General features: G+C 39.5%; 1 protein-coding gene and 1 long non-coding RNA gene across 2 annotated transcripts; both read right to left on the minus strand.

Annotated features, from left to right (window-relative positions):
* Positions 1 to 415: 415 nt before the first annotated feature.
* LOC120908242 lies at positions 416 to 1092 on the minus strand. Its single transcript, XR_005741092.1, has 3 exons — positions 1055 to 1092; positions 749 to 978; positions 416 to 669 (listed from the first exon to the last, which is right to left on the minus strand). It is a non-coding gene; the product is annotated as an uncharacterized LOC120908242 (long non-coding RNA).
* Positions 1093 to 16230: 15138 nt separating this feature from the next.
* Positions 16231 to 16792, minus strand: LOC120908243 (male determiner protein Yob). The gene is made up of 2 exons (XM_040319170.1): positions 16658 to 16792; positions 16231 to 16494 (listed from the first exon to the last, which is right to left on the minus strand). Exons 1-2 carry the CDS (start codon positions 16682 to 16684, stop codon positions 16351 to 16353), a joined length of 171 nt encoding a protein of 56 aa, XP_040175104.1. The 5' UTR covers positions 16685 to 16792; the 3' UTR covers positions 16231 to 16350.
* Positions 16793 to 23233: the final 6441 nt, after the last annotated feature.

Here is a 23233-nt window from a genome sequence, read left to right on the forward strand (position 1 = left end):
CTCATGTCAGGATTCCATGAAATACCTTTAGAAAATGACTTAAGAAAATTTACAGCTTTTTCAACCGGATCAAGGCATTACCAATTTAAACGTATGCCGTTCGGTTTAAACATTAGCCCCAACAGCTTTCAACGCATGACCCTACAGGCAAAGAGCGGGATATTTTATCATGTTGTGTGTAAAACCTACCCAAATAGCATTGGAACGTTACGTTTCGCGATTTTTGTATGGAGGTATTACTGCTCGTTACCTGCTCATAACACTGCTCGATAGCAGTCCTTAGTGAGCAATAAACGTGTAACATTCTATGTAGGCTCAATGAAAGCTCAAAGCCCAAGCGTTACTTAGCGAGTGCTCGAACCACAGTATAACGCTATGGGTTCTCTGTTCGGATGTAAACAAAAATACAACACTTTCTTTTTATAATTTCGATGCACATTGTCCAATACAACGATAAAATATCTTTATTTATCTAAAATCAATGCTTACATGCTCCAATATATTGTTTTGCACGTTTAAATACGATTTCAACCATCACTTTGGATGGTATCAACGGATGCCGATGGCGTTGTTGTCTCTCCGTCAGGCACTTTTATTGTTGCTGCTTCTACCGCTCGGGTAAATCTTTAGAAAGCTGTATCACAACGATTAAACGCTCTAAATGAACCACTTGTAAAGCGATACAAATAAAATAAAACACATAATACACCGTACAACACATTTCTTCGCAACACTTGCACATACATACCACTTGTCGATGCGGTGATACAATGTCCTGTTTGCAGTGGAAAAATAACAGGGAAAGATTAGAATGCTTTCATTTATGACGTTATTTTATAATAATTTCCTTTCCCCGCTATTTTGTGGTTTTTGGCAACGTTGTGGTGTGCGCTTGAAGATACACAACGAACGGTGTTTTGGTCCAGCTGAGCATGTACCGATTGTTTTCACAGCCGGCTTTGGTGATTATTGTAGAAACTGTAACAAAGATCAATATCATGAAATCTGTTTTTTACAATTCATTGTGATTAAAAATTAAAACATTTCATCTTACCGGCGTCGTATTCCGTCGGCACACACACACACACACACACACACACACACACACACACACACACACACACACACACACACACACACACACACACACACACACACACACACACACACACACACACACACACACACACACAGACAGCTGCTCAACCATACTCGGACGAATGTTGCCAAATTTCGGGGTGAAATGATGTTTTTCCTGTGGAATAATGCGTTCAAGCCAAGGACCGTAAAGATATCAGGTCAAGTTATAAGCCCGTTTTGACAGCTAGGTGGAAGAAGAATCGACGAAGAAAACTGACAGTTAGTTTTCCGCTTTTGGCGAACGCTTCAAGTTCTCGAAGGAAAATTTCCATTTTAAATCACGGACTGTTATAAGGAACTGTGGAAACTGTTATAAGGTTCCAACAAACTGTCAGCTAAGGCGATGTTTTGTGTATGGACATAGGCATAAAAAGGGAGAAAACCGCGCAAAATGGAATAATTGCGATAAAAACACCCAAGAGCGAAGATAACGGAGAATAAATAAAAAACTAATTTTTTGGTGCACCCTCAGTGCTTACCTAACAAATTCACTTTGTTCTCTCTTTTTTGGTTAGAGCGCCAGTTTCTAACATTCCAAAAATTAGTTTGGAACACATCGACGCTTAAAACTAAATCGCGAAACGAAAAATATCGGTAGCCACCGAAGTACCGTTAGTGTTGAATTGCGCGCGTGATAAAAAGGAAAACGTTCACTAGGTTGAGTAGTGCAAACACCATGGATTTCATGCAGTATTTACACGGAGTGGAACGGGAGAAAGCAAACATTCCCGTAGCGAGTCGGACGGCAGGACGCAATAGTTCCTTCACAACGTCCTTTGGCTCGCTCGTAATGTGTGAAGCTGTAGCAGAATCTTCGCGTGAGGCGGGCACGAGCAGGTGCGTCACGGGCCGTGACGCGACACCAAGAATGCAGGTGCGGGACCACATCGCGACAGATTCGATCCATGACTCCAGGGCTGCAGTAATGACTACCGGCAACGTTGGTGAGACCTTTTCCAACTATCGGGACGTAGCGTATCGTGTCTATCGGGAATTGGTGCTTCAATTTACGCAAGCGGAAGCGTTGCGTCTGCAAAACGCTGAGACCCAGCGTAAGATCCGCGAATCACACAAAAGACAGCAACGAATAAAGCAACTAGAGCGTGAGTTAAATGATATCCGTGAGCTTGAAAAGGATGAGGAACGGTGCCGGGCAACAGATCGTTCGGGCGCACCGTATCCTGATCAATTGGGCTACGGGCATCACGAGCCGCACGGGGACATGTTCCGGGGTCAAACCCCTTCCCCGCCGTGTATTGACCTCGACCGCAATGGTGATGCGAATCGGACGGACGTCAGTGGCGACACAACTACACACACATGCCCTGATAAACGTCATAACCGCGCAGTAATCCACAACACACACAATCTAAAATCGTTCACTAATACTACCAACGCGACATTGCACACAAACACTGTCTTAGAAGACACGTACATCGAGGCTCATCACCGTTTCTGGCTGCGTCCTGCGGGGTTGAAAGATGCTACAAGTGGCGGTGAGGCCACCTTTGAAAGACAGGAATTGATCGAGGAAAGCGAAGTTTTAGAACCATCGGAGTCAGGTGCTTACTTCGAACCCTGCGTTGCAATCGAGCTCGAGGAAGTCATGCCACGACTGAGCTTGAAACCATGGTCTGAGGTGCTGCAGCTAGGAGAACGAAGCACTGGAGGGGGAGACATACTCGCGCGACGGCTCGAACCATGTCCCACGTTCGTCAAGGAACGGAATTTCTATCCCGGAATCCAGAGAGATTGGGAGGATGGAGTCTTCTGTGTCGTCGAGAAGGGATCTGGTCTGGTCGATCGTGAGGGATCTTGCCACTAAATGTTGCCTGCTGCAGTGCAACATTGGACTACCTCATGGAAAAATGAACGGCTTGTGGCGGTATGTACGGCTGAAACAAAAGCTTAATTTAATTTCAGCAGCAGATAAAAGGAAGTCAGGATACTCATGCCAAATCATCCGTGCGTATCGTGGTACCATCCGGTGCTGGGAAACGTTTATAGACAGCTCTGCGAGTATGTGTGTGCGGTCCGGTTGCAGAAGCTGTGAGCGATTGAACCATTGCGTACAGAGGAGAGGTGTGAGGTACAGAAGCGGGGTGCGCACGGTTCTCCGTACTGCGCTGATAGCTAATTCGCTAGGTAAAGTGAGAGGCGCCGTTACAAAAAGATTGTCCGCAGCGAACAAATTCATGTGTGTAGTATGCGATCCACTTATGTGTAGAAACAGTTTTGATCGGTTTAGGCACACAACAATATCGAGATGAATTGTAATCCGTCTTTTTGTTCAACTACACGAGTAAGCACGTTTATTTAGCGGAAGGTAAACAAACATTAGCTGACAGTCAGAATAGGAGTGTGACAACAGTTAACGTGGTCTAGTTCGGTGGTTAGAAAGAGAGCTAACTTTGTCGCACTGGAGGGGAGAATGTTGGAAACTGTTATAAGGTTCCAACAAACTGTCAGCTAAGGCGATGTTTTGTGTATGGACATAGGCATAAAAGGGAGAAAAACCGCGCAAAATGGGATAATTGCGATAAAAACACCCAAGAGCGAAGATAACGGAGAATAAATAAAAAACTAATTTTTTGGTGCACCCTCAGTGCTTACCTAACAAATTCACTTTGTTCTCTCTTTTTTGGTTAGAGCGCCAGTTTCTAACAGACTGTGTTCTAATAAACTAAAATATTCACCCAAATTGATCTCCACCAAATATTGACCATGCAAAACGTAAACAATCCATCAATACATATACAAGCGGAAAACCATCTGTCAAAATCGGAGCCCAGGGGGGGGATCACCAAAAGCGCTATAACTACACCTCATTATACATTCCACCTTGGTTCAAGCATTGAAAGATAGTTTATTTACTGAAATATGCACGGAACACTTACCTTTTCTCGAGTTTTCACATACAATTTCACGATTATTCTGCACACAATCTTTTCGGCCGGTAGTCCGTGTATGTTTACGTTTTGACTTGACAAATATGCGAGCTGTCATGTGACGTAGCCAAAAACATTCAAAACTCGCCAATTGCAAGTCTGCTTTTTCAATTGAATACAAAAAAATTTGAGTTGTTCACATAAATATGAGAAAAAGTCAGTTAATCCACATTTTATCACATAATAAACATGACAAAAGACGCAGACATTAGTCTTATTGCATACAAAATGTCTTTCTAATAAACAAAATCTACCTTTTTTGTAGACATATGATATAAATGCAATTAGCGAGTTCTAACTGTATCATATACAGGCTGTCCCTGAGATACACGGTTAATGGGGACCGAAAACGGCCGCAAAAAAACGCGTATCTCGAATTTCCGCGTAAGTTGAATCTTGTGATTTCCAGCCAAAATAATACTAATTTCCGTATAATTTTGCAAGTAGTGAGGGGTTTTAGCCATTAAATTCATTATTTGATATGATTCTGGCTTAAAATAAGAGCTTGGAACCTTTTGAAATATATTTTAACATCCTATAACAAATTTTACAAAATGGTTCTCATTTTCAATCTCTCACTATAGAGCGTTACTTTTTCACTTTATAGTGAGACGATGTGAGTTATATATATATCTGTGCGTGTGTGTGTGTGTGTGTGTGTGTGTGTGTGTGTGTGTGTGTGTGTGTGTGTGTGTGTGTGTGTGTGTGTGTGTGTGTGCCGACGGAATACGACGCCGGTAAGATGAAATGTTTTAATTTTTAATCACAATGAATTGTAAAAAAACAGATTTCATGATATTGATCTTTGTTACAGTTTCTACAATAATCACCAAAGCCGGCTGTGAAAACAATCGGTACATGCTCAGCTGGACCAAAACACCGTTCGTTGTGTATCTTCAAGCGCACACCACAACGTTGCCAAAAACCACAAAATAGCGGGGAAAGGAAATTATTATAAAATAACGTCATAAATGAAAGCATTCTAATCTTTCCCTGTTATTTTTCCACCGCAAACAGGACATTGTATCACCGCATCGACAAGTGGTATGTATGTGCAAGTGTTGCGAAGAAGTGTGTTGTACGGTGTATTATGTGTTTTATTTTATTTGTATCGCTTTACAAGTGGTTCATTTAGAGCGTTTAATCGTTGTGATACAGCTTTCTAAAGATTTACCCGAGCGGTAGAAGCAGCAACAATAAAAGTGCCTGACGGAGAGACAACAACGCCGTCGGCATCCGTTGATACCATCCAAAGTGATGGTTGAAATCGTATTTAAACGTGCAAAACAATATATTGGAGCATGTAAGCATTGATTTTAGATAAATAAAGATATTTTATCGTTGTATTGGACAATGTGCATCGAAATTATAAAAAGAAAGTGTTGTATTTTTGTTTACATCCGAACAGAGAACCCATAGCGTTATACTGTGGTTCGAGCACTCGCTAAGTAACGCTTGGGCTTTGAGCTTTCATTGAGCCTACATAGAATGTTACACGTTTATTGCTCACTAAGGACTGCTATCGAGCAGTGTTATGAGCAGGTAACGAGCAGTAATACCTCCATACAAAAATCGCGAAACGTAACGTTCCAATGCTATTTGGGTAGGTTTTTACACACAACATGATAAAATATCCCGCTCTTTGCCTGTAGGGTCATGCGTTGAAAGCTGTTGGGGCTAATGTTTAAACCGAACGGCATACGTTTAAATTGGTAATGCCTTGATCCGGTTGAAAAAGCTGTAAATTTTCTTAAGTCATTTTCTAAAGGTATTTCATGGAATCCTGACATGAGATCAAGGGTGCTAAAATATTTTGCTCTCCCTAGCTGATCTAATATTGTATCTATTCTTGGTAATGGAAATTTATCTGGTATAACCTTTTTGTTCCGCTGCCTGAAATCTACTAAAAGTCTCCATTTTTGTTATCATCCGTTGATTTCTTTGGAACCAATAATATAGGTGAGTGATATGGGGAGACTGAGTGTTCAATTATGTCATTCTTAAGCATTTTGTCTACCTGGTTTTGTATTTCATTAGCCTGTGAGTATATTTGTTTATAATTTGGTATATACGTAGGAATATTATCCTTTAATTGAATTTTATGAGGGTAAAAGTTATTTGTAGTAATTGGATCATCCTCTACGCAAAAAAATATCGTTATATTCAGTTACGATTTTCTTCAATTTATAAATTTCCGTAGTGGGAATTTTATCTTCTTTAATTTTTGTAATAGATTTTGCAATCCATCATTATTAATTTCTCCTTCTTTGTTATTCACTTGTTTCACTTCATAATTTGCTAATGGTTCTGTAATGGGTTTAAATTCTGCGTTTGTTATGTAAATATTTATCTGTCTTATATTGATGAATTTAATTTACTGATTATCCTTTGAAATAATATTGCTACCACAGAATACTCCTGGTTGAATTTCTTGTGCGAAGACTTTGGTATGCTCTGTAATGTTTGGAAGATATACTTTACGTACCACTTCACTTCTGATTGGCAAAATAAATCCTTTTCCATCATCTTCTTCAATGTTGTGCTGAATTTCTTCTCCCTGACACGTGAATGTAAGCATTTCTAAATGATAATTAATTGAACATCTGTATAGTTTGTAAAAATCTATGCCTAATATACCATCTGCTCCGATGTTGTTACAATTCGAGATTTTTGTAATATATAGTGCATGTTGTACTTCCTTTTGAATAAATTGGTGTGTTAGATATCCCTGTTAATGATATTGAGTCTGAACGTGTTGGGCCATGATTTTTCTTTAACTTTGATTAACTTCAATTTTGCTTTGAATAAAGAAATTGATGCTCCTGTATTAACTAGTAATATTGATGTTTCATTATTTGCTATGCTCAATCTAATCTTTATATAATCAACTCCATGTAGCTCTAATGAGTAAATTGATCTAGGGTTTGAGGTGACTCCTGTTGGTCTAAAAAATATTGTCTTCTACTTCCTGTATCTGAGCTGTAGTATGGTATATGTTTCGTTGTTGTTGCTCTGTTTCTTCATTTGTTATTGCCCTTAGATTTTTGTTTGATCTGTTCTGATTATTGTAGTTGGAGCTGTATCTTTCGTTATTGTATCCCTGAATAAATCTGTTGTTATATCGAATATTGTTTCGCAGGTTGTTATTGTAGCTGTTATTGTTGTTATTTCGATTGTTGAACTTGGTAATATTTCTGTTATTATAGTAGTTTCTGTAAGGTTGGATTGTATTTAGACCATAGTTGTTTTGTTTGTTCCTATTCTAGGTTTCCTTGGTTTCTATGATAGCTTCTACTGTAGTGTTGTGTATTTATGTTAAGGACATTAGTAGTTCTGTTTGTTTCATCACTTTCATTCTCCATTACTTTCTGTGTTGCATCGGTTATTGTTGCAAAAGCACCTGCCTTCAACAGTATTTTAGTTTCAGAGTTTGCTACCTTTTCTTTAAGTGTTAAGCGATACCTGTTTTAATTGCCATATCATGAGCTATTTATTCTGGAATTCCTTGTTTAAGATAAAGTAACTTTAATTTTTCTGAATTCAATTCGACCTCATTGCAAATTGATTGTGGATTGATCCCTTGTTTTTATGGATTTTAGCTTTGCTATTATTTTATCAGGTGTTGTTTTTTCTTCGCATCTTCTCTTGATATCACTGATTAATTCTTTAAAAGTCGTTATATTGCTAGGTAACCCTATTCTAGCCTTACCAGTCAGTCTGGTTCTTATGAATTTTACGAGCATTTCTTCATGATTCGGATTTAACTCGAACAGTATCGTGGATGCGTCCTCAAATGCATCGAAGGTATCGGGTGACCCGTCATATGTGGGTACAAGACATGTGGCTATGTTAATATCAAAATAAGCCATTTTATTTTTTTATGCAGCTTAAGTAAGACAAATATGATCTGAGATAAGAGTTTAAATGGTAATCTACTGGTTGTTAACAGTGTTAATTTGATATTTTTATCCTCTGAGCCATTTTATAGACAAATCAGATGAATTGTTACGCGAGTCGTCATTGGTTTTTGATGTACTCATAGCAATTATAATTTGTATTAATGCATTCAAAGTTTTGCTGAATTCTAATAGTTTGTTAAAAGTATATTTATGTTTATGTTTTTCGATGTCATTTTGAATATCTTTAAATGTTTCTTCGGCTTTAATTCTTAATTGTGTTCTTGTACAAGTTCTGTGATTAGGATCCTGTATTTTTTTAAATATATGTTTCAAAATTTCGATTTTATCGCTTATAGTAATCATTCCATTTTCATATTATTTTCACTTACTTCCTATTTCATATTTCCTAGCTTTAAAAACCCATTTGACTTTATTTTAAAGTTACAATACCTTAATGGAATATGCGACGTGCATTTTGTTGCTGCTGATTCTACGCTGTATTTATACCGGTGCTTGGAGTTCATTCAACATTCATTTCGCACTTACACTGCACTAAATGTTTTTATTTTTCATTCTGAACTGTATAGAACTTGCTTGTAGCTGTTCTTTCATCGTTATTGTTTTTATTTACATATGGGTTACTTGCAGCCAGCTTCTTTTGTCTTCTTTTTTTTCTTTTTCGTTTTTTTTCTTACTATTTCTTTTCTAGATATCAGCGTGAAGGACATACAATGGATCAAGATGGGCCATCACACAAACGCCTAAAGGAAGATAAAAGGTACGCGAAGTGTTTTAGTGAGGTCGCATTGATCCTAAGCTAATCTGTAATACAGATGGGTTACGAACAATGAATCCCTCACTACCCACGACATGGACGGTTGGTATGGAAGTCGTGGTTGCCTTTTGAAGGTTTCACTCCGCGATAACAAAAAAGACGAGAGCCACGATGAAGCTACTTATAAGAATTAACCTTTTATTTCTCAACATATCAAAACTGTGCGATCAATTTGCCTACATGTTAAATATTATCTAATTAATCTATATACGTTCTTTAGTAATGCGTTCATGTGCTTAAGCGTATCTTTAGGTAAGAACTGTGATGTAGAATATCCTTTTAAATGTTTTAAGAGATTATTAAACTGTTGATAACGATATCGTTTCACTCACTAACTGTAGCTGTTCTATTTTTGGTAGACGCTTTTTGGTCTAGACCAGCGTAACGGTTTATGGTGCGCATTGGTGAAAACGAAATTGCCATGAATGAATTCGTTAATCACCGAGAAAGGATCATAGAGGCAGCGTCAATACTCCAATACCCTACCGCAGGATGCAACTGCAGCTGCATAATCATCACGAATCATCATGTTTGCAAGCGGTGACGTGCGCATCACTCGGGCCGCGCTGGCTGAAGCAGTTGGTCGAATTGAACTTGGGCCTGGGGATGAACTAGCCGACCTACGCCAAACTGATATCGGTTGCGATCGCAAAGATGGACGTGCTGAAGCTCCTTCACTGTACCGTACCGTACTGGAAACTAACCACGAGCGCACGTACCCGATGGACGAGCTGAAGGTGGTGAACCGCTCCCTGCACCTGCTGGTGCTGCTATACGTTTAGCTCGGCAAGATTCATTGCGCCAAACTGCGTTCGCTGAAAGTTGTGTCGTTGCTGGAGATGGACACCATCATCGGGAAGCAGTACGCACAGTACGGCGGCGAGGAACCGTACTGGCAGCTGAAGCAGCTCGAGCAGCTGATCATAAGCCACGAAATAGAGGTCGAGTTGAAGCCAACGTTCACTAAAACACCTACAGTTGAGCAAGGTACTGCACAAGGTACTGTTTTTCCGGCAGTTGAGTCAGCTAAAGAAGCTGCGCCTGCAATTTTATATCGTGTTGGACGTACTGCAGGCCATCGGGCAATCGTGTGTCCTGCTGGAGGACTTGTACATATTTAACGTGGCAGAGTGCAGCGGCAACCCATTGCGCTTGCAAGCGAACCCGCCGGCTTGCGCCAGTTGAAAATTTTGCACAGCACTACGCCCCATTCGTTCGCGGACATTAAGCTGCCGCGGCTGGAAAACTTGACGGTAGGTTCGGTGGCCGTCAATTGGCCGGCCTTCGCAGACCTGCATGCTCTCAAATACCTCAAGATCGAGATGCCGTGCAGAACACCAAGGTGGGTGGCGGTGAACAGTATTTGTGCCGCTATCAAACGAAACCGGAGCCAGCTACGCTTCCTGCGCTGCGTGATGTTCTCCGCACGCTCCATCATTGAAAATCTGTTTGCCATGCTGCCCTGCTTGTCCGTCCTGCGCACGCTTGTGCTGCAAAAGGTGGAGCGGTTGAACGATATTGTAGCACCCATGCTATCGCATACCCGCTTCACGCATGAATGCTACCAGCCGGGTAAAACACTGCACTTGCGTCCCGTGCTTTACTGCACATCCGGTTCCGTGTCTTACCATGGTGGTCGCACCTCCCAAATTGGAAATAAACAAGGAAGACCTTCAAAGTAGGTGATAAATAAGGAAGAACAATTTGCATAAGAAACGCATTAGACCTTAAGCAAAACATTGTAAATTGTAAAAGCCCACCAAGAAGGTGGCCCTCTTGACAAACATTCGTTCGTGAAAGCGCGTCAAGTTGCGAAAGGGAAAGTCACGAGCGTAAACATCTGGTGGACAAATGTGCGCTAACTTTCTTAAAATGGTAGTACAAATAAAACTACCAGAACGGACAGAAGGTCAGTTCTGATCGGACACAGGATCGTAAATCTTGTCCCTTCAACTCATTTATGAGCAGTATTGTCCCCTACCCAAGGTACGGATTTACTGTCTCCAAAAACGCACCGTGTATCAGTTCCATCAGGTCAGCAAAACTCCAATCCGAAAAGTTAACGTATGCTAGGTGCCATAACGTCGAAAGTTCCCACGGTTCGGCATAACTGGAAGTCCGCTTTTCACCTGACGCATCACACCGATAGCAATTGTTACGCAAGGCGAACTCAGTGCTAACTCAACTCTGCGACCAGGCCTATGACGCGAACCCGTATCGAACCAACAACATTTTTCTTCACCACATGGTGACCGTAACAGTTTAAACAAGTGCGCGTAATCAATCGTCATATCGACTCAAATAAGTGCAACAAAAACAAAAAGTTTCCTATTCGAAGCGCTTATGGGCCTGACGCGGTCTATCGCAATGTTCATGAATGCTCGCTGTCTCATCAAAGTTCCGGGATCCAGTTGACTTTCCATCATCGGGGATCGAGCTTGGCCTCCCGAATGCGGTAGATCCGACAGGCTTGGGTGGCATCCACACACGTTTTCGGCGACCGCGGTATTCTGAAGCGCGGACGGACTTCATTGATAATCGAAATATATTTGCGGTGCCTGAAACGATCACAAAACTCATGGATTAATATAAATGTACCACGATGTTCTGAAAGCAATATGATTCAACCACTCGTTGGCGGGTTGCGTGCACTGGCGTTGATCAAACGCCCGTCCACTACTAGTAGCCCTCGGCCGTCAAGGACGGTGTGAAGCGAACTGTCCTTCTCCGAATCGCTACGCCTGGAATGAACGATCTCAGTTTGACGCATTGAACTACAGCTATCACGTGAGTATGCTCCCGGTTCGATATGCTTAACCAAAGTGTTTTCTGCATCCGCTAGCTCCTGTTGGGTCAACATTTCATCTTCTCTAGACTGCCTCTCTTTAGACGGTCTCTCGGCTCTGATGGTTTCTAGTGCAAAATGCTTCTTCAACGATTTATTTTGTAGCTCTTCACTTACTCCATCACACGAGCGCACATGCAAATTCAAGTATGTCGCACCTGGGACGTTCTTGGCGATTGGACAGAAACCGTATATAACCCATCCCAGCTGAGTTTTGGAAGCAACGGGCTCGTTATACCTTCTTTCAACGCTATTGAGTGGTCTGGTCACGTGACGATTATCAATTCCTATTTTATGCTATTTCGATTCTATTTTTGCATTAAGTCATACAAATTTTTTTATAAAATATGTTTGGTTCAGCTTGTAAGAGTAGTGCGATTCGCTTATTTAAAACCCATATCGGACATACAAGACAAAATAAATTTAGTAAAATGAATACATTCGTAAAACCAAATATCATACCTTACGTCGAAAACATCACTTCCATAATTGTATATTAGGCTAGCTCAAAAACTAAATCACGTTGGTTCTGTAATGTTTCTCTGGATCTGGATGGATGGAATTTAAAAGCGCCAAAAATAGTTTTGTGTTCTTTGGTTTTAAATGTATATTTTTTAACGTAATGCATCAAAATATTAGTACAATATAAATAAACAACACAATATATAAAAACGGTAAGGACCGATACTGTCTCGTCATGGTAAACACAGGCTCCTCGTCATGTGTACGAGAATCATATGCCACCATCCGGCACGGAAACCACAACCAAATGGCTACATATAGTTAGGACGGGTGACCAAACTCACCGTTGGCACGTTTATTCTATTTAATCGAATTGAATTTGATATAAACGGTCTAGTCTAGGAGGCACCTAAAATATAGAATCAGATGATGTTTATATTATTATAGACTACCATATCACAAGGAACTGTAGTATCTTTACTACTTTCCAGATGATAAAATGAGCCATGAATATTAGATTGTAATAGTGCTGACATTGGGCGATGAATAATTCATGTGAATCATAAATCACTGAACAATGATTTCAACTTAAATGTTTACTTAATTTCCTTCTTGTTGTTTCGTATCGTTCAGATCGTAAACATTGCAAACTAGCGTCGCACACATACAATCACATCCCTTAGCTGATTCTTCTTCAGCTTAGCTGTGAAAACGGGGTTAATACGTGACCTGGTATTTCAACAGACCTTGGGACAGAATCAAACAATTTTTTGTCAATTGTCAAACAATTTGTCCGCACGCACGCCCGCAGTAGCGATTACCGCTGCCTTTTTGAGATTCAGTTTGACAACAGCCGTCGATATTTGATTACAGGCAGCAGTCGCAATATAGCTTGAAAAATACCGATTTATAAAATGTGGATGCAAAATACTAGTTTTTAGTGCTCTACAAATGTTTATGAATCGAAAACAATTCATTTATCATACCCGTATACCAGAACATTCTAATATTTCTGGCTTTTAAGCGGTTTCAATTTGTTAGAAAAATGAAATTTCTATCAAACTTGAAGCAAATTGTACTGATTTGACATTTTATTTGTCAAATTTGGAAAACCGCGTACAGGTGTCCCCGAGATACGACTGTATTTGGGACCAAAAAAAATGTCAAGATCGGGGAGTTGTGGAATCTTAGGGAATATGTTTGTAACGGTTATCTGCACAGAAATTCAAAAAATATATCAATTTCGTCTCAATGAAAACTTTTAAGTGTCAAAATTAAAATGGTCCAGTACACGCCAAAGTTTACGCTTCGTGTGATGTCCGTATATGGCAGGAGTGGATTCGATTGTGATACAGTGGAGCGCCGTTTATCCGAGCTTCTCGAGACTTGACCTCGCCCGGATAAGCAAATAACACGGATAATGAGTCAAATTAAATATTTTATCACCAATTTCTGATTAGGTTTGGGAAAATTTTCTTATTTTTTAATAAAAATAACCAAGTTTTTATTTACTTCATGTTTTTTCCATAAGAATATTTCAAATTTGCCATGAATTATAGTGTTTTTGTTATGACAATGTGCTCTTATAACCGCTTTTTCAAATATCCTCCTCATAACGCAATAGCACGGATAAATGGCGCTCCACTGTACAGTCTGTTCCCGAGTTACGTGGTTCTCGACTTACGCGGATTCTGAGATACGCGGTTTTCTAAATTTGACAGATCAAATGTCAAATCAGTACAATTTGCTGGAAGAAATGTGCAATGCAGTATGAATTGCAGTTTTGCTAATCCACTTACAAGCGAAAAATATCGGATATTCTGTAAAAATCGTATCAAATAAATGAAAAAGTATAAAAAAGTACTAAATTGAATAAAAACCACCGAGTAACCAATTGTGTTTTGGTAAAAAATCGCGAAATTTGACTTACGCGGATATTCGAGTTACGCGGATTCCTCGGGAACCCAGACACCGCGTAACTCGGGAACAGACTGTACGTAGTTTTTTACCCACTCTACGGCACATCAACCACACCAGCCATGCTTAATACCAAATTATTTACCATTCCATCTTTTGTGTTCGGATGGCCGATGAAACGTTGATAGTAATGACGCGAACACAAACTACAATTTACAACTTATATTAGAACAAAAATGGTATATCCGTGCCACGCTGACACACAACCGTTCGCCACCAAAGTCAGATCGGAAGAGAGCGAGCAATTCCTTAATTCTAATTCTCCTGATTTTTGCCTTGCCTATCTAGTTTTCGCCTCTCTCGTTGCGTCGGCCGCCTGACTGGTATCGGCAGCTGTCTCCAGGGGTGAGCAACAATACAATCACAACACCATCAATTTTGGTACAGTCTGAAATCATTGGTTAAACTTCGATTCCCTGCCAACTATTGAATATGTGCTTTTTAGTTGGCACGTTATTCCATACAAAAAAAATTCTCGGCAGGACATGAGATTTTTGTTAAATTTTCAAAAACTGGTTTTTCCATACAAACGCATGCTTTTTAATTTAACTGTCAGCCAACTATCGAGCGTTCAACTATTGAATTCTGACTGTATAACCAACAAATCAATACCGTCAACTGTTTTAAAAACAAATCCGCTTTTTAGTTTATAAGATTCATAAGGTTTGCTAACAAGTATGTCTCGTACAGCTTTCATGGTTTCATCTTTATTTTGCGCTTCACCTATATTCGCTGTTACATCATCGTTCACTATCATTACAAGCACAGGATAACGACTCATACAATCTACATGTTTCAACCTGGTTCCTGGCCAATGTTCTGTAAATGCAAAGAACACGACTGTGTGCTTCCATGACACAAGGCATGTTTGATAAATTCCGGATGAAAGGCAGAATTCTTTTTCTTCTTTTGGCACAACAACCGTTTTGATTACCACAACAATTACCGCTGTTTTACTGATTACACATAACAGGATAGTCAGTAGTGATGGGTAATCCGGAGCGGAGTCATGGATCAACTCCGACTCCGGTGCGCAAAATATGACTCCGACTTCGGATCACTACCGGATTCAACTCCGGATCAGTCCGGATCACTCCAGATCATTCCGGATCAATCTGGGTTACTCCGGATCAATCTGGATTACTCCGGATCAGTTAAAATGAGTCCGGATCAGTCCGGAGCAGTCTGAATCAGTCCGAATGAGTCCGGATCAGTCCGAATGAGTCTGAATGAGTCCGAATGAGTCTGGATCAGTCTGGATGAGTCCAGATGGGTCCGGATGGGTCGCCTACACGCACGGTCCAAAACAGCCGAAATCATACAAAACCATGAAAAAGTCTGTGCCCTTTTGTTTCGGCGTCCTCGTGAAGTTTACCTAGCCGAACTGAATAGTTGTGTTCGATAAATATGTGTGCGTATCAGGTAGCAGCATATGTACTGCTTACCTGCCGTATGTTGCTGTGATACCGAACGAGACGCATAGACAACGCATCAAAAGGATATGTGTAGCCGTGAGGAAATTTTTCTGTGTCTCATTTGCCTTGTCCTTGCCTTTAGAAACTGATGAGTGAAGCACGCATACCGTTCGGGTATGTTCGGGGTATAAGCTCTGTTCCTCTCATGTTAATGGTAAAGATAGAATCGTATGCTATCGGCTCTGCTCACTTGGTGAGCCCTTATAATGAACGGAAAAAATAATGGTTGTCGTGCTGGTGCGAATTAATCTCTGAGCGTATTGGGCAGGGTCAATAACACTGTACAGCAGTCGCTGATGAAACAGAAATCACGTACATATAAAATCAGGAAACCAAGCAGGAACAAATTCTCGTAGGATGCAGGAACAAAACATTTCAACACAGCAGAACTTCCGATAGGAACAGCTCAACAAAACTCAAACACGAACGATTTCAACGCAGCAACGCGGAAATACGTTCGAACGCTTCCGAATGTGATTTGAAGGTTGAAGTTGAACTTATCCGCAATTTAAAAAAACCTCTGATTTTAAACGCAGATTTTTGGATTTTGTATAGGCCCGACAGTGTTATTGATTTCCAATTGTTTTTTCCCCAGGAGCAAAACAAAATCATACGATATTTTAATTGTTTTTATTCGAGCGGGCGAATCATATTTTTAGGAATAAAGCGATCCATAATGCGGCAGCTCACTAATTCCTCTACTTGCCTATATCTAATTTACACTATACTGGCGAGTGATACAGAACCCTATGTTCGTGACGGTGGTGTGTCAAACATTATAATTCTCTTCGCAGACCGCAACGTGTAGCAGCTTATGGAGGGCCTGATTGTTGTCCGTTCTGCAGGACGATATCATGGCAAGAATTACTTTCTCGACAACAGCGGTGTGCAGCTCATTTGTTTTTATGTGAACCTGTAAAAGTACAGATCATTCTATTATATTTTGAATCATGAAGTAAGGAATTAAATTGTTCCTAGCATTCCCGAAATTGTTTTTTTTCAAATATAAGCACCGCCCTTGTATAGACATATGGGATTCCAAACATTAGTTGCCTTAGTTCCTTTCCCCCTCTTACTTGTACACAGGCTGATTGCGAAAACATGGCTGGATGATTTCTCCTCTAACAAAACGTTGTTGAGCTGTACTTGTTTATGCTGCGCAAAATGACGGAACTGAATTCGCCTTATATCGTATTTTAACGTTTTCTTTGAAAGCACCATAGCGATTATGGAATGCTTTACATCGGCAACTTCCAGTTCTAGATTGGCCGATTTCATTGAGTCTAATTGAAAAACATTGCAAACACAAGAAAAATTCTATGAGATATTAGTGTAAGTAGGAAATTGTATAGAAATGTTGGAAAATCGTACAACTCATTAGAAAATAATTAATTTTAAATATGATGAATCCGCTCAATTACAAATAATACACAAACGTACGACGCATACAAAACAAACATTACAATATCAATTTGACAAGAAAGGAAAAACGACACAACAAATCACAAGTGTGAATTCTACACGAAGACGTGTTTTATCTTGTGAAAGGAAAATGAAACGCGGACGTGACTGCTCTCGTTCATTTCAAGATTGTAAGTGGTTTATTTTTAAAAAAATTTATGGTTTATATGTTAACAATTTCTATCAATATTTATGTTTAGTCTATGAGCTGTGAGTGTGTATTAGTTCTAGGCATAGGAGGGGTAAATTCTAGTTGATCTAAGAATTTTCTTTTAGGTTTTCGAAACCGTCGTCCGGTTCGGCCGTTTAATTGTACCAAATACATAGACGCGGTTTTTGGCGACCCGTTTTCTCTTCACCGGTACCTGTTTTCCAAGACGCATAATGTGATGCCTGATCTGAGAATATTTATTACCCGTTACTGGTTTCCGGGCTAATAACTTGCCCGGGTTTTCCTAAGAGTACAGCGGTGCAGTTTTATTGCACTGATTTATGCGTGCGAGACCTTTTTACCTATTTTAGCATATGTTTTGATGGCACATAGCAGCATAGATGTTTTGTATTTTTTAACATTTCTAAAATCGTTTGTTTAGGGTAGCGGAGCTAGTGGTCCTTAGTTATGGTTACATCCTGCTATGTTGAGTCGTCCTCATTATTGATGTTTTCATGAAACAGTGTTTATGCGGCTGCATGTTATACAACAATTTATAACCGTGCGATCTTGTATTTATTTTGAAACTACGCCTTGCTTTTTTGTTGATTTTTACCCGAATCTTTATTCCCTTGTTTCTAACGTTCGTCTTGACTGACTGTTGAGTTTAAAATGTGAACTAATGAAGCGTTTGGATGAACATGGTTTTATATAATGTTTTTAATATATGAATTAGAATTATTATCGTTGCGTTCGCACCAGACACGTAGTGTGATCAAGGTGGATTGAAAATATCAGGTGATGGATAACGGCCTTTTGGGGTAGCTATAGTTGAGGGACTTTATGGCATTTTAAAACCGTTAACCATAGGTTTCCGCACACAAAGCTTAGCAAATAGAAAAGATTTTTTTGTTTTTACGTGCATTTTTGTGTCTCTATTGATTTTATCGAAAACTGTTGAGACGTTATCAACAGAATTCTTTCGTTCACCCGAATGTACAATAAATATGAGATACACATGCGTTTTTTAAATAACGTAGTAAGTTTATTGTAGCTAAAAATTCAGTCGCTTGGTTCAGGAATCGGTGAAAGAATGGCTAAAGATCGTAACCTTTGCCACGTTCAGAAATGTTTTTGTTATCGGGACTGCTCGGCCCGATCGTTATCAGCACGACTCTACTTCGATAGTGTCCTCTATCGGGATTGACGGAAAACACCACTGTGCCAACGAATTGACCTTTAATATTTATTTTAATATTTAACAAAAACATTAAATTTAATAACAAAAGATTTGACGATTTGTTTATGCACGAAATTTAAAATCATGTGAGTGAGAGTTCTAATCTCATGTAAATTGTCCATGCGACTCGTAGATAATGAGTAATTAATGTGAAAATTGAAAAAATAATGCTTTCTTAGTTTTTGTCATCAAAAATGTCGAAAACACAATTAGTCATAGAATAAATTCACGGAATAACACAAAATAACACACTTTAATCCATGTTTTAATGTTAAATAAGAACTCGCAAAGTCCAAAATATATTTTTAAAGAATGTTTAATCGAAAAATGGGGTCGATAAATTATATGAACAAATTTATTAAATGTGAACAAAGTTTGAATCCTGAGGACCTTACGTCAAGTGACGAATTGTCAAAATGCACTAGAGTCCAAAGTGAGTAGAAAGGAGGTGTCGTCATGTAGAACAATTGAGCATCGAGGCTTTAGAAAAAGCACAAAACCAGGATCGACGGCAGTTGTCAAATGCGAGGAGTGTTGCTGGTATTTGGATAGGATAAATGAATTGTTTTCGTTTAATAAACATTTGTTTAGCAATAAAAAATGTGTTTTGCATCCACACTCTATAAATCGGCATTTTACACGTTATAATGCAGCTGCTGCCTGTAAACAAATATCGACGGCTGTTGTCAAACTGAATCTCAAAACGGCAACAAGCCAAACGATAAGAAGACACCTCCTCTATATTCTACCTTGCTAGATTCAACCAAATATTTTTTCGCGCGTTCTTTCGATTTGATAAAGATTAACGTGAAAGAGATGTGAATTGGATAGGTTGCGAGATAAGACTTACTTAATTTTATTCTGTACAAATTCAACTAGAAGATTTCGTGGTGGTAGTGTAATGATCCTTCCTTAGAGTAGGTAGTGTAATGGGTTTGGTTTTAGATATGGTTGCCAAGTATTCTGATGAGTGTACATACGGTACAACTGATCAACGCGTACCATCGCGGTAGGTCAGTGTTTCGCTGACATGTATCGAGGTGGCATAAAACTTCGTTGGTAGCGGACTTTTCGACACTTGATCGTCCAGGCGATCATAGAAACCCGAAAGGGGTTTCCCTTACTGGAAACGTTGGAATTTAGAAGCCTTACCTTGGGTAGGGGACATAACTAAACTATTGAAATAAGTTGGAAGGTGAAGGTTTTAGGCAGCGTAATGTCCTATCTTGACAGTCCGAACGAATCTGACTTGCCACGGTTGGAGTTGGTTTTATTTATACTCAAAAGAAGTTAAGGGTTTCTCACATTTGGTTCCGGGTTGTATGTTGGAAAGTTATTGTTTTCACTCAGCTAGTTACGTTTGTCTTTTCTTGACAAGAACGATGGTTCTTGTCACTAAGTTCCTGTTTTGGGTTTAATACATATACTGTTCCTGCTTTGGGTTACATGCTGTTCCTGCTTATGTTGTGCGTTTCGGTTGTTTTTGATATGTGTGTCACATCTGTTATTTGTTTGAATGGACGGCCTTCCGGTTCCTCCGGTTGCGTTGCTATGGTATGATCTGATTTGCTGAATGAGTTATAATGAATGTGTTACAATGGTGTGGTTTGGCTTTCCAAAGTGTGTTACAATGTGTCTATAGCTAATAGTGTGAATTATGATAAGTTTTGTATAGCAGATATGCTACAATGTACCAAAAACTTAAATGATATTGCTTTTTATGCAAAATTTAAAACGAGTTTTTTACAACATGCTCAATATGGGTTCAAGTCCCATATGGACCGTGCTCCCCTTAGTAACTATAGTAACGGGTAGCCGATAACCCACCGATAGTCCAATCAATTAGTGGTATAAAAGGCAGGCCTTGATCGACGATGGTTGTTACGCAAAATAATAAGAGAGGTATTTGTTGAGTATTGATAATTGATGGTTAAGTGAAACATTTGTCATCATGGGAACTCATTTTGAGGGGCTCCAATGCATTTGGCTTTACACTTTTGCTTAATTATAAAAAATGCAAATTTAAGATAGTATAGAGCATAGGTCTTCCAACTACGGCCCGAGGCTATATCGCTGTTCATTTCCGACCCTGTTACGATCTCGATTCTTATATCTAATATCCAGTTCATATAATACCGCCTGAAAATGTTAACCCTTCAGTTAGAATTTGGCGGCGAATAATAATAGAATATTATTATTCTCCATTCCCAATGTTTGAATTAAGACTTTCCACATTATTTATGGTTTTATGGTTACAGTGTGTTTCCACTTAATATTATTTTCCAGTTTAAAATATCGGATAAACTTTGTTTTTGAATTGAATTGGTTGCATTATCGTGTTGGTAATTGTTTGATAATGTTTGATGCCCTATCTTACTGTGGTTGTTGCGCCACATCAGAAGACAAAAGGGTGAACATTAAGAGTAATGTACGAACAAGCTGTAATAATATTTCAACTTCATTCTACCAATTTTGGGGCGACAGAAACGTTTGCATCGCTGGTGCTTAAGCTGCATGAGCCTGTTGCAGCAGTCGAATGGCTTATAGACCATAAGCTATTGCAGGCTGTTCAGCTGTGCCGGAAGTGCGAGCAGCCGATGCGGCTGCGTAAAAACGTAAAGGGGACGAAGGATCGCTGCAAGTGGGTGTGCACAGGACGTTTGTGCAAAAACGCGGAAGTCAGTGTCCGTGCTGGATTTTTCTTTGAAGGATCCAGACTTACACTGATGCAGGAGGTCCTGTTGCTGTACCTGTGGAGTATGAATGTCAGCGTGGCAGAAGTGGTGAAGCAGCTGCAGCTCAGCAAGATAACGGTAATTGACCATTTCTGTAATATACGTCTCCTCCTTTTCAATGTTGTCGCAATGCTAGCGCCATCAAAAATTGGCGGCCCTAGCAAGACAGTCGAAATCGATGAGACAAAAATTACCTCACGAAAGTACAACCGTGGACGGCTCATTCGCACAGAGAGTGACAGAGAGTGGTTGGTGGGTGGAATTTGTCGGGAGACGAATGAAATTTTTCTGCATCGAGTAGAGCATCGGAACGCTGATACGTTGACTCGGTTAATATGCGACAACGTAGATGATGGCACAACAATCCTAACCGACTCTTGGGGAGGATATGTTTCGTTAGCCGAGGTTGGGTACAGCCATGGCATGGTTAACCATTCAAAAATTTCGTTCATCCCGACAATAAGTTCATTGATACGCAAAAAATCGAAAATCTATGGCGTTGTTTTTAAAGATTTCCTCAAGAAAAAGGCACAAACCGCATTACGCACCTGAATCAGTATTTGGTGGAATATCACTTCCGCAAAATGCACCCTGATGATTGTTTTCAGCCTTTATTGGAAGCTGTGAAAGTCACACATTGATTTTCGATATTTGCGTTACCTCATATAGACATATTAATAATTTTTTTCTTCTAGCATGGCTGGCCATTTCCTTTCGACCTCCTCGTGGTGCTGGCTGGAGTATTCAATTGGTTTTTTTTTATACCTTTTGTATATACCAACTGGAAAGGAAGTTTTTTTTTCATTTCAGCTTCACAAATAAGGTCCTTTTACCCCACATGGTAAGGTAAGCGTTGTCTCAGTTTGTCGATGACTCAAATGCTGGCGCAGTTTGGAACGCTAACATTCATCGCGGGGAAAACAACATCGAATTAATACTGCTTATACGTAGAAACAGGTATGTTTACTTTTTTCTTGCTCCACTATCCGTGTATAATTGAGGCAGTGTTGTTGTGGTTAAAAGACTGGAGATATGATTAGACTTTCTGTATAATACTCCCCAGTAGCGTAGTGCGCTTTCCGTCAATTTTATCCCGCTTAATTCCAGTACTGCAAAACATTTACCATTAATAAAAGCTTTAAACAATTTGTCAGCATGGCTAACGCACTTTTTTTAATCTACACATACTTTTCATAGGATAACCCAATTTCATCAAAGCCCAAATTTCAATCGCTGGCACCTCGGCATGCAATTGAACATCAAATCAAAGTTAAATTTATAATTATCACATTTAATTTAACTACATATAATTAATAATTAATGGTAATTTATTATATTTATATAGTATTGCACAATTACAACACTTTTTCGATTTACAAAATTCTTTACTATTTTCATTAAACACATTTAACACTAATTACAATAAACACTATCAGACACAAACACATGCACACCATAGCAACACACCTCGGAAGAATTTAGGCCACATCGTTCATACAAAAACAATTGAGCCATATTAATAAAAAGTAGGTGAACCGAGAATTCATCACCGAGAATTCATTTGGTTTTTGCTGCTAATAATTACCGAAGCCGTTGTAAGAAATTGCTGGTGATGAAGAGAGGGAAAAAGCCTTTTCGCCCTCTATTTACTAATTTAAGATCGATAGAGATGTGTACATCAACGGGCGCGGATGTGATCCGATTCGCAGTTCAAATCTGCACGATTCGCGTAGCTGCTCGAACAACCCATAAGCGACAGTTTTCCATGGCCTATAGTGACAGCAACTAGAGCTGTTGTCAACATCGAGCAGAAGCTAAACGATAGCTATGAATTGTTAATAAAACAAACCAATGTCCTAAATTTGTAGAAAATTGCACCAAACCCATTACTTCCTTCTCACTATATATAAAATCGAAAATCGCCATCATGACGTGAGAGTAAACATTCAGCGAGAGAGAAAGCGGTGAGAGCAAAGCTCTCTTAGCAACGCGCGTTGCTGCGAAAGGACTTGCTCCATGCCACACTGCCACCCCTCGGGTAATGAGGGCAATGGTTACTTAGATT

The sequence above is a fragment of the Anopheles arabiensis genome, assembly GCF_016920715.1.
Source record: "Anopheles arabiensis isolate DONGOLA chromosome X unlocalized genomic scaffold, AaraD3 X_pericentromeric_contig0056, whole genome shotgun sequence".
Classification (NCBI taxonomy): domain Eukaryota; kingdom Metazoa; phylum Arthropoda; class Insecta; order Diptera; family Culicidae; genus Anopheles; species Anopheles arabiensis.